Source organism: Marmota monax, unplaced genomic scaffold (assembly GCF_021218885.2).
Source record: "Marmota monax isolate L192 unplaced genomic scaffold, Marmota_monax_Labrador192_F-V1.1 WCK01_AAM20220418_F8-fsc00253, whole genome shotgun sequence".
NCBI lineage: Eukaryota > Metazoa > Chordata > Mammalia > Rodentia > Sciuridae > Marmota > Marmota monax.
This window is the reverse complement of record NW_026695237.1, coordinates 323,902-338,393: the sequence shown is the minus strand read 5'-3', so window position 1 is coordinate 338,393 and position 14,492 is coordinate 323,902. Positions and strand designations below refer to the sequence as shown.

Below are 14,492 nucleotides of genomic sequence, written 5' to 3'. Positions count from 1 at the left end.
AGGCTGTTGACAACTGGCCAAAGTGACTTTGACAAATGGGTTAAAGAAGAGATGTAAGCATAAGATGAAGAGGATTGAAGTCAATAAACTTTAGGTCTCATCTTTATGAACATATATACATAAAAAAAGAAACTCAGAACCACTTGGACACTGTCACTGTAATGCAGTGGCTGAAAGGTCAAAGGAGAGAGTATTCCAAAAAAGAATAGTGTCTTAGAGGGGGCAAGAAAGAATATTGAGAGAACATTGGGTTTGGTATCTATGACCTGGGTCCTAATTCCAGCTCTGTATTGATTCATCTGATTGACTTCTAGCCACCCTCTCTGATCCTAATCTGTAAAATAAAAAAAGTTAGGGTTCACCCAGACACCATTCCAGCTCAGGCATTAGACAGCATTCCAGCTCAGTACATAAGACAGGGGTCATTAAATTTATTCTGTAAGGAAAAAGAGCCTGATAGTAAATACTTAGTATTTTGTGGGATACATGCTGCCCCATTTTTTGTTTTGTTTTGGTTTGGTTTTTGTTTATGACACTTTAAAAGTATGAAAAGCAGCTGGGTGTGGTAGTACACACTTGTAATCCCAGTGACTCTGGAGGCTGAGGAAGGAGGATCACAGGTTCAAAGCCAGCCTCAGAAACTTAGTGAGGCTGTAATCAACCTAGTAAGACTCTGTCTCAAAATTTAAAAAAATATATATAATAAAAAGGGCTAGGGTGTTGCTCAGTAGTTAAATGCCTATGGATTCAATCCCTAGTACCAAAATAGAGATAGATAGATAGATAGATAGATAGATAGATAGATAGATAGATAGATAGATAAAAAGAGAGAGAGATAAATGTGTAAAAAGTATTTTTAGTTTGTGGATCATACAAAAACAGGGTGTGGGTCAGATTTGGCTCATGGACTATAATTTTAACAAACCCTAGCCAGTGAGAGTTAGAGGATAGTTGAAATGTTCCAGCATGACAAGGATAGAGATTCATTTTCAGAAGATATAAAGTCCCCCAAGAAGTCACCTGAGAGGAAATAGAAATGGAAATAAATACCAAAGAAGCCATAATCCAAAGCTCAAATATGATCGAAAGAGACACAGACGGAAGAATATGAAACTACTGAAGAAAATTGGAAGTGACAAGATGGTGACAGAGGGATGTTGCTAAAATGGGCCTGGACCCTTGTATCTGTGCAATCCAGGGATTAGGCATGAGTCAGAAGCCTATCCCAAAGTCACTCTTAACCCTTTCATAGCAAAAAGGGGAGTCTTGACTGGAAAAAATTCAGCATGTTAAATAATCAGGGTCCAGGGGCACTGCTAATGGGGGAAGATTAAATGTGTCGACAAATACTAGTAGGCTCATTAACCTGCATTTAAAAGGACAAGTGGTACTGATTCACAGATATTTCAGAAGTGCAAATACCATAAAAAATGTAAACATCTGTAGTACTGGCAGGGCTAAAGAGATTGGTTTACAAAACTGAGATTATCGGGATTGTCAGGGAAATGGGCAGTATAGCATGGCTACCAAATGATAGATTCACATCTTGGCTCCAGTGAATATAAGCTGGGGAGGAGTGGGAAGTATTAAGACAGACACAGTGACAGTGTGCCTGATACCTTGAGAAACCAGGAGTCATGATAACCTGAGTTCCAGGAACAACCCCATGTATTGCAAAATCTTAGGCAAATCACAACCACATGGAGTTTCAACTTCCTCTTTTGTTAACTGGGGATTAGCATTTATTTCTGTCTTGTGGCTTTTTGTATAGATGTTCTACCCAGCTAACCATTTTGCCCATTCTCCTTAACAGACCAGATTATTCAGAGTTTGGGTGACACCCTGTAGGGCAAATGAGATTCCAAAAAAAAATCCCGTCTATAAAAGTTTGCAGATTCATCTCTGCAGATCCTCACAATATCTTTGAGAAGTCTTAAGATTAGATGCAACTGTACCTATGTTATTCCTGGGTAAACTGGGGCTATAGGAAGCTGTCTTACCTGGTCATTTTGTTTCAACCCTGAGAAAGCCAATATTCTGGCTCCTGCTTGAATATTTCCTACTGTTTTGGGGGAAGCTGAGAATATTGAGGAAGAATAAGCCACACCAACCCTATAATTTCTTTTAAAAAAATAAAAAATCCACACTTCCTTTTACTCCTGAAAGTTTCAGTGCCCACAGAAGGGTTAGTGCCCATCCTTCCCTCTAAGTCTGAAGGGTTCAACACAAATAGGTCTGACTGGCACAGCAGCCCCCTCTATCTGTCACCCCCATCCAGGACAACCCTTGAAAGTGGCTGAAATATTTGCATGCTTTTAAAACACCTTCTCTTTTAGTGTTAGGTGTGCCAGAGTCTGTCATAAATGAACTTTCCAAGTTCCAGGATGCAGAGAACAAGTTTCTCTGGTTTGGTGTGTCCCCAGAGTCCCAAGGGGAGACACATGCACTTCCCCCTCTGCAGCACCAGGGCACTTTCTGGTCTTCCTCCTCCTACTCCATATAACTTCCCCATTCCTAATTAGCTCCAGCCCCTGGGATTCCCTGGCAAAGGCCTCTTGTTTAACCTTCCCCAGGAGCAGTGACATGGGTCAGCCTCCCCTACAGACTGCCCCAAGCACCTGAGCCTGACAGGGGCTGTGACTTTCTGGCTTGACACCATTTCTTTCCCATTTGAAGCTGGTTAACTAACATAAGGCAGTAGTCACCTGGTTGACCCTCTTTGCCTCCTGGCACTTTCCTGCCCTTTATACTCTCTCCTTGTCTCAGCAATCCTCCACCTTCCTTCTTTGCTCACAGGCCCCAGGAATCTCTTGGCTTTCCTGATGCTCCCCTGGGAACCCCTCTAACTGAAGTTCATGCTTGCTTGCCATCCACACATTGCACCCCTCAACACCTCTCAAGGGTTTCTAATGCTTTCCCACTTGCCTGCATCCATCTCCTGGCAGCTCAGGGACACCAGCCCTTCGTGCGCCCCCCTTCAGCTCTGGTCCAGGGTCCCTACATACCCATAGCCCGACGGCCATCACAACCACAAAGTAGATGACAATGACAGAGATGTCCGCAGCATTTCGGATGCGCTCATAGGATTCCAAAGGAGCAGCAGTGGTGGTGGGCGATGGGCTCCAGGTGCTACTGTCCATGGCGGTGGCGGCAAATCCCTCCCCCACGCCCGGACTGCTCACTTCTTATTCAGCCTCCGAGTTAATTATCAGCCCTGGGGGAGGGGATCCGCGATGGAGGGGCAGCAGGGCAGTGAATCAAAGCTCCTGCACTGCTGTTGCTGCTGCTGCTGCTGTTGCAGGTGCTCTGCACTGTCGGCCAGCAGCACCGAGACTGGAGTGCTGAATGAGGAGTCAGCCAAGCTGTTGGCGGGGCGGTGTCGTCCAGGACAGGTAAAGGCTGTCCCTCGAGCAGGGAGGGGCCGGCCAGGAGGTGGTGCCCGCGTGGCACAAAGGCCGAGGTCCTTTAGCAGCGGGAAACCACCAGGCTGCCACGCCTGGCCTGCCATGGGATTCCACCTGGGACAGAGCAGGAGTGGCTTAATAGAGGGATCACCGCCTGGGGCCAGGGACCTAGAGACTGTTGAGAGCACCTGCCAACTGCTGCTCGTGGACAAGTCCCAGCCCCTCTCTGGACCTGGCTTCTCCATGTGTAAAATGGGCACAGAGCTCTTCTAAGAAACTCAGCCAAATTCTTGGTCTTGGTGGAGAACATTCTGGGAAAATGGGAACTTGCTGGATGCATAATCATAATCCCTGGCCACAGGCATAGCCAGTCACTCACATTCCTGATTCCACCTCCACAGCCCCCAAGGACACTGTTACCCTCCTATAGGAGGAAGACACTGAGACTGGAAGAAGGGAAGCATTTCCTTACTCTGTGTCTCACCAGGTACAGTTAGCCCTGCATATCCCAGGATTTGGCATCCAGAGTACAGAATTTTTGCTTAAATTTTCCCTAAACAATACAGTATAAGAACTGTTTACATAAAACTTACATTTTATTAGATATTATAAGTAATATAGTATTTAATACATATGTGAGGATATACATAGGTTATGTGCAAATTCCATGTCATTTTATATAAGGGAATTGGAAACAGCCCACCACCCAGATACTCAGGGACAACTGCCATGTGTTTTGTGCCCCTTCTGAACCACTCACAAGGGACAATACGAAAGAATCCCTTCCAAGGAACTCATCAGATCCTGAGACTTCCTGGGTACTCAGCCTGCTCATTAGGAGACACATGTCTAAGCCACACCCTGGGCTCAGAAAAGAGATGGTTGAGAAAGGAAGCATGACTTATCCAAGGTCACACAGTAAGGGAGTGGCCCTGCAACCCAGGTCAGGCCAGGGACTCTTTCAGAGGGATACTTGGAAACATTCTCAAGGGCTGACCCTGAAGGCCTCAGAGCAACCAAAAGTGGCTGTTTTGGGAGAGGAGAGCCTTGCTCTGATGAGAAAATATAGGGAGGAGAAAGGACCACATAAATCCTACTAGGACTCTGTTCTGCCCTGGGTCCTCCCTGCTCCCCCACTAACAACCATTCACTGCCCAAATGTAAATGGACTGTTCCTTTGCACCTTGCTGTCTCCAAGTTCTGCTTCCTCTCCTCCCTCATCAGCACTTTTTCTTCCCACCTTAGTTGCAATCAGAAAATCATTATTTAGACAGCATCCATGTAGCTCATCTCATTTTCCCCAGGACTGTAAACTGAATAAGGCTATGTCCAGGGCCCTGCTTAGTGCCAGTTCAGAAAGATCAGGAATTCCTCTTCTAAGAAATTTGCAAATAGAAACTTTCTCCATGGATGCCTCCAACACTTAGAGTTTAGCTGTCAACCACAGCAAGAAGCAACACTCCTTTCATCCACGTTCCTTTGTTAATTCATTCACACATTTAGCAAAGCTTTTCCACTTGGCTCTGTGCCAGGCAAAGTCCCTGCCTTCTCCTGACAGCCTAGGAGCTCCTCCTCAGCAGTCCTCAAATATTCAGTGTCTGGGGCTGGAGTTGTAGCTTAGCAGTAGAGTGCTTGCCTAACATGTGTGATGCACTAGGTTCAATCCTCAGCACCACATAAAAGTAATAAACAAGTCCATCTACAACTAAAAAATTTTTAAAATATGCAATATCTACCTTTCACTCTAAATTGTGCTTCTGGGTAAGGCACACAAGGGTGGAATAATCATGAAACATTGAACTCTTAGGACACAATAAAATCAATAGCATAAGTGCAGAGACAGTGGATTTAGGGAAGTAGGGGTGGAGGAGGGACTTACATAGTCAGTTTGAATCTGAGCTCAGCCACCAACCAGTAGACCATGGAAAGCTCACTGGACATCTGTGACCCTCAACTGAATGTCTATACTATGGCATAGAAAGTAATGACTGTTTCAAACAATGGGTCTCACTGACACAGAGACACCAACAAAGGTGAGGGGAATAGAAGGACACTATGATATTTTTTCTCCCTTTCCTTTTCCTTCTTCTGAGTTCAGATATGGAAAGTCCAGGGAAGCAGGGTGTTGATCAGATATAATTTTCCTGTGGCTGCTGTAACACATTACCACAAATTTGGTAGCTGGAAACAACCGATTTCTTTTTTCTTTGAAGTTCTGGAATGCAGAGTCCAAAATCGGTTTCACTGAGCTAAAAATCAAAGAGTCAGGAGGATGAGACATCTGAGATTATAGGGCAGAATTCTTCTTTTTCTTTTCCAGCTTCTAATGGCCATGGCATTCCTTGACTTGTATCATATCACTCTAATTCATAGAGGTATTGTGTGTGTATTAAAATATACATAGCATAAAATTTACCACCATAACCATTTTTAAGTGTGCAGCTCAGAAACATTAAATACAATCGCATTGTTGGGCAACCATCACCAGCATCCAACTCCACCAGCATACCGCCTCCGGCTCCCACTTCCTCCATTGTCTCCTCCTCCTCCTCCTCCTCCTCCTCCTCCTCCTCCTCCTCCTTCTTCCTCTCTCTCTCTCTCTCTCTCTCTCTCTCTCTCTCTCTCTCTCTCTCTCTCTCTTTCTACCTGATGTTTTCCAGAGGAAGCAGCATTCAAGATTATTTTGGAGGGTGGGGTAGGGAGAAGGTGCTGCTGAAGGTGAGTCAACGCGTAAGGATAAAAACCAAAATATTGCCAGGAAAAGAGGAAGTAAAGAAGAGTGAGAAAGGTCAGGATAGAAGACTATTGAGTTCACCTCAGGCTATCCCTAGACTGTGGGTGGAGGAGGTGAAGTAGAAGGGAAGATGAAAAGCAAGAAAGGTAAAGTGTCCCTGACCTTCCCTCTAAAACTGTAGTCAGAGAAGGATTGACCCCTGGTGGGCTTCATCTAAGGATCTGAGCATCAGTTCAGCCCTTGACTTGCTGGGTTAGCTTGGGCAAATCCTCTAAATTCTCTGAATATCACCTCTAAAGTAGAGAAAGACCCAATTCTTTTTCTAAAATCTTTTATTGGTGCATTATAGTTATGTATAATGGTAGGATTCATTGTTACATATTAGTTCATGTACACAATAACAATATAATTTAACCAATATCGTTCCCCAGCATTTTCCCCCTTCTTCCCCTCCTCCCACCCCCTAGTCCCTTTCCTTTGTTGTACTGATCTCCCTTTGCTTTTCATGAGATACCTCCCTTTCTTTTCCTTTCTGCTCTCTTGCTTCCACATATGAGAAAAACATGACCTTCTGCATTTGGCTTATTTTACTTAACATCATGGTCTAGAGACAAGACCCAATTTGATCTAACAGAGGTTTGCTGAGTGCCCAGGAGTCAGAGAGAGGGAAAAAATGGGGAGTTATCAATGCTTTCTTTTCTCAGTGCAGAGGATCTAACCCAGGACCTTGTACATATGAGGCAAACACTCTACCACTGATCTAAACCCCCAGCCTAGGAGTTATTATTTAATGAGTACTGAGTTTCAGTTTTACAAGACAAAATGTTGTGTAGGTATATGGTGCTAATGGTTGTACAACACTGTCAATGTACAGGTTTAAATAGTCAGAATGGTAAATTTGTTGTTATACGTATTGTTCCACATTAAAATAATAAATTTCTAGTGATGTGTAAATATGTTATAAATAACATAAGAAAAATCTGAGGGCTACAGATGTAGCTTAATGGTAGAGGGCTTGCCTAGCATAATTGATGCCCTGGGTTTAATCTTACTACCAGAAAAAAAGAGAGAGAAAAAATATTTGAACAACTAAAAGACCCATGAAGATAACAGTGGAGTTGGGAAGTTATTTGTGTGTTCAATAAACACTGGTTGAGCATTGGTCTAAAAACTAGGAGTACAAAGTGAACAAGGCATCTAGTACCTGCTTTCCAGGGCTTAAAATCTATGCACATGCTTATGAGCATTGGAGAGAGGAAGCCATTTGGGAAAGATAAAAATGTATGGGAATTAGGTAGAGATGGTAGTTGCACAACTGTGTAAATGTGCCAGACACCTCTGAACTGTTCACTTTACAATGGTTAATTATATCTCATGTGAATTTCACCTCATTTGAATGAATAAATCAATAAACAAATAATAAACAAGGTATACCTGGCCTGGAGATAATAAAAATCAAATTCCCTACCCAGATAATTTTTCCTTGATTTGTTGATTGGTTCTATAGTTTTTGCATATCTTATTCTTTTGTTAATACATTATTTGACAAGAATAAATGAAAAGAATCATAAAAAACATGACTGTTTATGTCATCTAGTGGCCCATCTTGATAATTCTAAACTGAGAAACTCATTCATTCATTCATTCATTCATAATATTCACTCTATGTAAACACTGGTGTTACAAACTCAGTAAAACATGTCTGTGCCTCAGACCCTCCTGGTCCATATAGGGAAGTGTGCACATGATATGTCCTTGCTGTTCCCTGTGCAAGGATGCTTTCCCCTCACCTCTTCTCCAGGCTAATTCTCACCAACCTTTACACTCAATTCAAACTTATTCCAAGAGGCTTTCTGACCTGCACTCCACCCCTAGCCTAAAGCCATCCTCAGAAATTCCTGTTCTTCCTACATTTGTCTCAATTTTTAAATTATAATTACTTGTATAATTATTTGTTTAATGTCTACAATCCCCCCCACTAAGCTATAGTCTTCATGAAGATAGCACCAGGGTCTCTTTGCCTTCACCGTGCCTAAGCCTGGGGCTGGCATATACTAGATGCTCAATAAATATTAACTAGATGAATAAAAATAATGAACATAAGCAATTATAATATGATAGATGTTCTGATAGTGAGGCAGGACATATTTGTCTTTCCAAGGGAGAGAGTGGCAAAGGAAGCAATCATGAAGTGGGGATAGTTGTACTGAGTCGTAAGGGAGAAGTAGGAACCCCTAATGTAGCACAGCTGGAGAAAGTTAGGGAGGTGTGAGAGCACATGGTGTGCACATTCAAGGAACTTGTGTTCTGCATGACTGGGAAGAACAGTAGACAATAACACAAGAATGTGGACAGGACTTGGACCACAGAAGAGCACATGCAGTATACCCAGCCTGCTGTAATTCACTCCATAGAATAATGGGGAGCATGTAAAGCAGGGATTCCTGTTGTTAGACTCATGGACCACTCAGAGGTGAGTTTCAGACATCCATTAACTCCCTAAAATTGTATGCATAGTTGTGGTCAGATTTGTATTTCTTTGGGAAGAAGGCTCACAATTTTCATAAGATTCACAGAAAGATCAGTGACCCCCAAACTGGTTAAGAACTACCACCTACTTTAACCACCCAAATTAAAATAATCCCACTCCCACCCCAGTGGACTTTTATAGCACTCCTCAGAAATAACAAAATATAAATGTCTTGTCTCTCTGTTTATTGCTTGTCTCCTCCGAAAGAAGGCAAGCTCTGTGAAGGCAAAGACTTTGTTGTTCCTATTCACTGCTCATTCACTAGTGTCAAGCACACATAAACTCAATAAATACTTCCTGACTAAATAAGTATTATCATAGGTATTTTTCAGTGTGATAAATGTAATTTAAAGTTTGCAATCTTACAATTTTAAGTATATACGTCAGTGGTATTAAATAAATGCATATTGTTGTGCTACCATCACCACCATCCACCCACAGAATTCCTTTTATCTCATAAAACTGATGCTCTTTACCTAAAGCAATTACTATTAAAATCCATTAAAGCAATACCTCCCACCCAGCCCTAGTTACTCCTGACAACCATCTTTTACTTTCTGTCTCTATGAATTTCATTCTACTTTTTGTCTCTACTCTAGGTACCTCACATAAATAGAATTATATGAATAGAAGCATACTGGTTTATTTCACTTAGCATGATGTCTTCAATGTTCATCCATATTGTAATATCTGTCAAATTTTCTTCATATTTGTGTGCATATATATGTATATATAATGTATATGCCATATTTGTTTATTTCTTTATTCATTTATGGACATTTGGTTTGCTTTTATCTTTTGATATTGCAAATAATGCTATGTGAACATGGGTATGTAAGTTTTTTTAATCTTTTTTTTTTCAGATAAAGAATAAGCAAAGGGGCTGGGCATTTTGCTCAGTGGTATAGCACATAATTAGCATGTGTGAGATTCTGAGTTCAATCCCAGGAACCAAAACAAACAAACAAGCATAGGCATACAATTGTGGGTGAATGAATGGGGACATGGATAGACTTTGGATGGATAGAAGAGTGATTGATGAATATACAATTGAGGGATGGAGGGATGAATGAATAATGGAAGGATAGATAGATAGATGAAAGCACTATGAATTAAACATTAGGAGAGCTGTTCCCTATCTTAGCATGACACTTTCCAGCTGACACACCAGGTATCAGAGATACTGTGAGATAACAGTGATCCCATAGTAACAATGGCAGTAGTATTGTATTCAATGGAGTTTCAAAATATTTATAAAGATGAGTAACTCTGTGCTAGTCCATGATCACAATCAGCATTAGTCAATGAAAGGATTGTGTCCTAGAAGTTAAGGTGTTGCTGACTAGAGACAGTGAAGTTTCCCAGAATGTTATCCCTGGGAAAGAAGGAAATAACTGAAGTTGAGTAAAACCACACTCAGTATCAAATATGGAACAACCAGAACATTAGTCAAAAATAGCAAAACTCAGGAACATGAGCGACAGAGGATGCTGGCAGTGCATGGGTTCAAATGCCAAGGAAACATAAATGTAGAGTGCTCAGGGAGGGGATTTTGAGGATATTGAGCCCTGCTTTGGCCCACAGGATTTGCTGATCCATAGTCTCATTACTTATGGTGATTGTCAGTGCTAACCCCAATGGTAAAAGGGACAAAAAATGTAAAGTTAGTTCATATAAATGGAAATATAAATGGCACATAATAAAAGCTATCAAAAGTTCTCTAATAACATAAATGCAAATTAAAACTACAGCGAGATAATATGTTTATCATACTGGAAAACATTATAAATAAATGAAAAACACATTATTTTTTGAAAGGAAGTATGTACTCTTTCACATTGGTGATGGGGGACATAAATTTGCATCACTCTAGCAGTAATTAGAGACCATCTGTGAACATTATATCATGAGAATAAGATAAATCACAGATTTGGAGAAAATTTTTGCAAAAGACATATCTGTTAAACTACTGTACCAATATATAAAGAACTTTAAAACTCACAAATAAAATTAACAGTCTGGTTTTAAAATGGGCAAAAGAAGCCAAGTGTGGTGCTGTAGCACATGCCTATAATCTTAGCTACTCAGGAGGCTGAGGCAGACCAATCACAAGCTCAATCAAGGACAGCCCTGGCAACTTAATAAGACCCTGACTTAAAAATAAGCACAACAGACACTAGTATGGCAATTTGTAAATCAATGAATGTGTAACTGATGTGAATCTGCAATCTGTGTATGGGGTGAAGGTGGGAGTTCATAACCCACTAGAATCAAAGTGTGGAATATGATATGTCAAGAAATTTGTAATGTTTTGAACAACCCACAATAAAAAATTAAAAAAAAAAAAAAAATAAAATAAATAAAATTAAAGCCATTCTTGGAATCCATCTCTAGACCCACTTTCCTGTGTTCAGAAGGCCCATTTTGCTCTTCTGAGCAAGCATTGGAAAACCTATAGGGAGAAAGCAAGACATCTTAAAATGTAGAAAATGTAACTGTCGACATTCAGGGATGTGGATGTTGATTTCTCTGAAAGGGAATGAGAATGCCTGGAGCCGGCTCAATAGAATTTATATAGACATGTTATTTTAGAGAACTACTAAAACCTGGTCTTCCTGGTGAGGATAACTTCCCTTCAGACTTCCTAATTTGCTATTAATATTTAATTCCCTTATATTATTTCTTTATTTCTAATCAGCACAGCACTAGGATAGAAACATCAATAGTTACAGGAAAGATCCCAATGAAGAGTCATTGCATTTTCTTATAAGCAAGTCTAAGCCATCCTTAGCCACCTTTCTGGAGCAAAGGAAAGAGCTCTGGAGAGAAAAGAAACAGTAGCCATATACTCAGATGTGCAGAAATGGGTAAAACCGAAAACACAGATGAGAGGCCCAAAGGCCAAGGAGGAAACCAGATCTCAGAATGTTAGTTGAAAATTTATAATCCAATACAAATGACTATTCAGAGCCTAGACTTATTTCTCTTGATATCATAGAAGATATTTCCTGCCTTATGTTTATCATTCTTTCAAATTCTTTAAAGTTTCCTCCTTCCCCTTCATGATCTCCGAATACCATCAAAGAAATAGCAAAAACACTCCCCTTTGCCTGTGACGGTCTGCATGATCTGACAACTCTTCTATTGCTTTAGATGGTCTCTAGAAAATCTGCACACATATCTGAAGACCTTTAGATTAAATAACTTATATATTAATATCATAAAGAAATTTCTCAAATATTTACTTATTTATTGAGTAATTTTTTTCTGTGAAATTTTTCTGCTATATAATTAATGTAAATGATTCACAATGACTACTCTTTGTGGGTACAAAGTCACATATGAAAATTATAGAGAAGAGTTTTAAAAGTAATAATTTTAAAAGTAATACATCTATGGTTATTAAGGGTTTTAAAGTTTTTCTTTTTCTTGATTCCTTTTCTGTTTCATTTATGGAGTGGGTTTTATGTTGTAAAGTAGGCTCCTTCATATCACTTAATAATGTTTGTATATTTTTACCTACATATTATAATTGGAGAGCAATTATTATTACTTCACATATTAGAACAATGTAAGTTGAAACTAAAATGTGGACAATTCTGTGAATACTGATAAAAAAAAGTATATTTGCCCTTACTCACTCATAAATATCACCCCTGGTTTGCATATGACTTGTATATTTTGCCTCAATTGGTTCTGTCTAGGTGCATATGAAAAACTATGAAAATTTTCTTATTTTTTTATCACATATGTATATGTGTATATATATATATATATATATATATATATATATATATATATCCATGAAGGAATTAAAACCAGGGGGTACTCTAATTCTGAGCTATATTCCTAGCCCCTTTTAATTTATTTGGAGAGATGTTCTTGCTAAGTTTTTGAGGATGTCCTCAAACTTCTAATCCTCCTGCCTCAGCCTTCCTAATAGCTAGGTTTACATGCATGTCCATCATCTATATATTGATGAGTCTGTGCTTATGTCCAAAAGAAAGATTTTAGGATTTTAAAGACAACTTTACATGATTTTTGATTCTGTTTTTTTTTTTTTTTTTTAGGATTTTAAAGATAACTTTACATGATTTTTTTATTCTGTTTGCAAAATCATGTAAAGTTATCTTTAAAATCCTAAAATCTTTCTTTTTTTTTTTTGGTCTTTTATGTTTGCCTTTTTTTGAAATTTTGTGATCAGAATCATTCAAAATAAACTTACTGTCTTGGTATTTTTAAAAAATTAAATAAAAGATTGGGTTGTAGCTCAGGGGTAGAGTACTTGCCTGGCATGAGCTAGGACCTAGATTTAACCCCTCTAAAGTAATAATAATAATAATAATAATAATAATAATAATAATAATAGACAAAAGAGCTGAACAGGCACCTTATGAAAGAAAATAAACAGATGGCAAATAAGCATATGAAAATATTTGCAACATCGTGCCATTAGAAAATTGCAAATTGAAACAGCAATGAGATATCACTATGCAACTATTAGAATAGCCAGTAGGTGGCCTAAGTACTGAAAACACCAAATGCTGGTGAGCATGGGGAACAATAGGAACTCATTCATGGCTAGTGGGAATGCAAAATAGTACAACCACTTTGGACAAAACTAAGACAGTTTCTTACAAAACTAAGAGATTTACATAGTCTTATCATAAATTCTATCAATCACCCTCCTTGGTACCGACTCAAATAAGTTGAAAACATGTCCACACAACTGGCACAGAGGGGTTTACAGCAGCTTTATTCATGATTGCCAAGAACTGGAAGCAACCAAAATGTCATCCTTCAATAGATGAAAGGATAAACAACTGTAGTACACCCATACAATGGAGTATTATTCAGAAGTGAAAGAAATGAGTTATCAAGCCATGATAAAACATGAAGGATATTGAAAAGCATGTAACTAAGTGAAAGAAATCAATCTAAAAAGACCACATACTGTATGTTTTAAACTATATGATATTCTGATAAAAGTACAAGTACAAAGATCTGTAGTTGCAGATTTGTAGTCCAGTAGAAGGAATAAATAGATTAAACAAAGAAGATTTTTAGGGCAGTGTATCTGTATGATACTATAATGGATTTGTATCATTACACATTAGTCAAAACCCACAGAATATACAACACCAAGAGTGAACCCCAATGTGAACTATGCACTTTGGTAGATGATAAGATGAGAGTGTAGGATTATAGATTATAACAAATATTCCACTCTGGTGTGGGATGTTGATAGTGCTGTTTGGGTCATGAGTATATGGGAACTTTCTGTACTTCCCACTCCATTTGGCTATGAATCTAAAACTACCCTAAAAATAATTAAGTCCACTTTTTAAAATTATACATGAATGTTTCCTTTGAACCCAAAATTTACTTCTAATTTATGCTATAAATAATCACATAAAGGCGAAGTAACCTATGTAAAATTTTTCTTATTGCAGCATTGTTTGTAATTGAAAAAGATTAAAAGCAATATAAGCACCCATCCATTCATGTATATGGTTAAATATATTATGGTGTATACATTTAATGAAGTAATGCTATGCAGCTCTTTTTAAAAAGAAAGATTTTGTGTGTTTTTATAAACTTATCTCAAAGATATTTTGTTAGATTCAAAATGCAAAGCATGTAGAACATCATATAGTTTGTTAACATTAACTTAAAATATTAGGGATGAGGGAAGAATATAGATATATATTTGCTCATTTATATATTAAATCACTTGGATATACAAGAAACTGATTAAATTAAATAATATAATATTACAAATTATACTCTATTACCTGTAGGAAGAAAATTTGAATTATTGTGA

General features: G+C 38.9%; 1 protein-coding gene across 2 annotated transcripts in view; it reads right to left on the bottom strand.

Annotated features, from left to right (window-relative positions):
- LOC124089466 (sodium/glucose cotransporter 1) overlaps positions 1-14,492 on the bottom strand; it is a 92,606-nt gene that overhangs the window by 66,631 nt on the left and 11,483 nt on the right. The window contains exon 1 of one of the 2 annotated variants that reach the window (XM_046439508.1): positions 3,006-3,354. The exons of the other annotated variant lie outside the window; for it this stretch is intronic. Coding sequence (XP_046295464.1) covers positions 3,006-3,140 — 135 coding nt within the window. The 5' untranslated portion in view covers positions 3,141-3,354. Of the gene's footprint in view, positions 1-3,005; positions 3,355-14,492 lie in introns of those variants that run through there. 2 annotated transcript variants of the gene reach the window in all.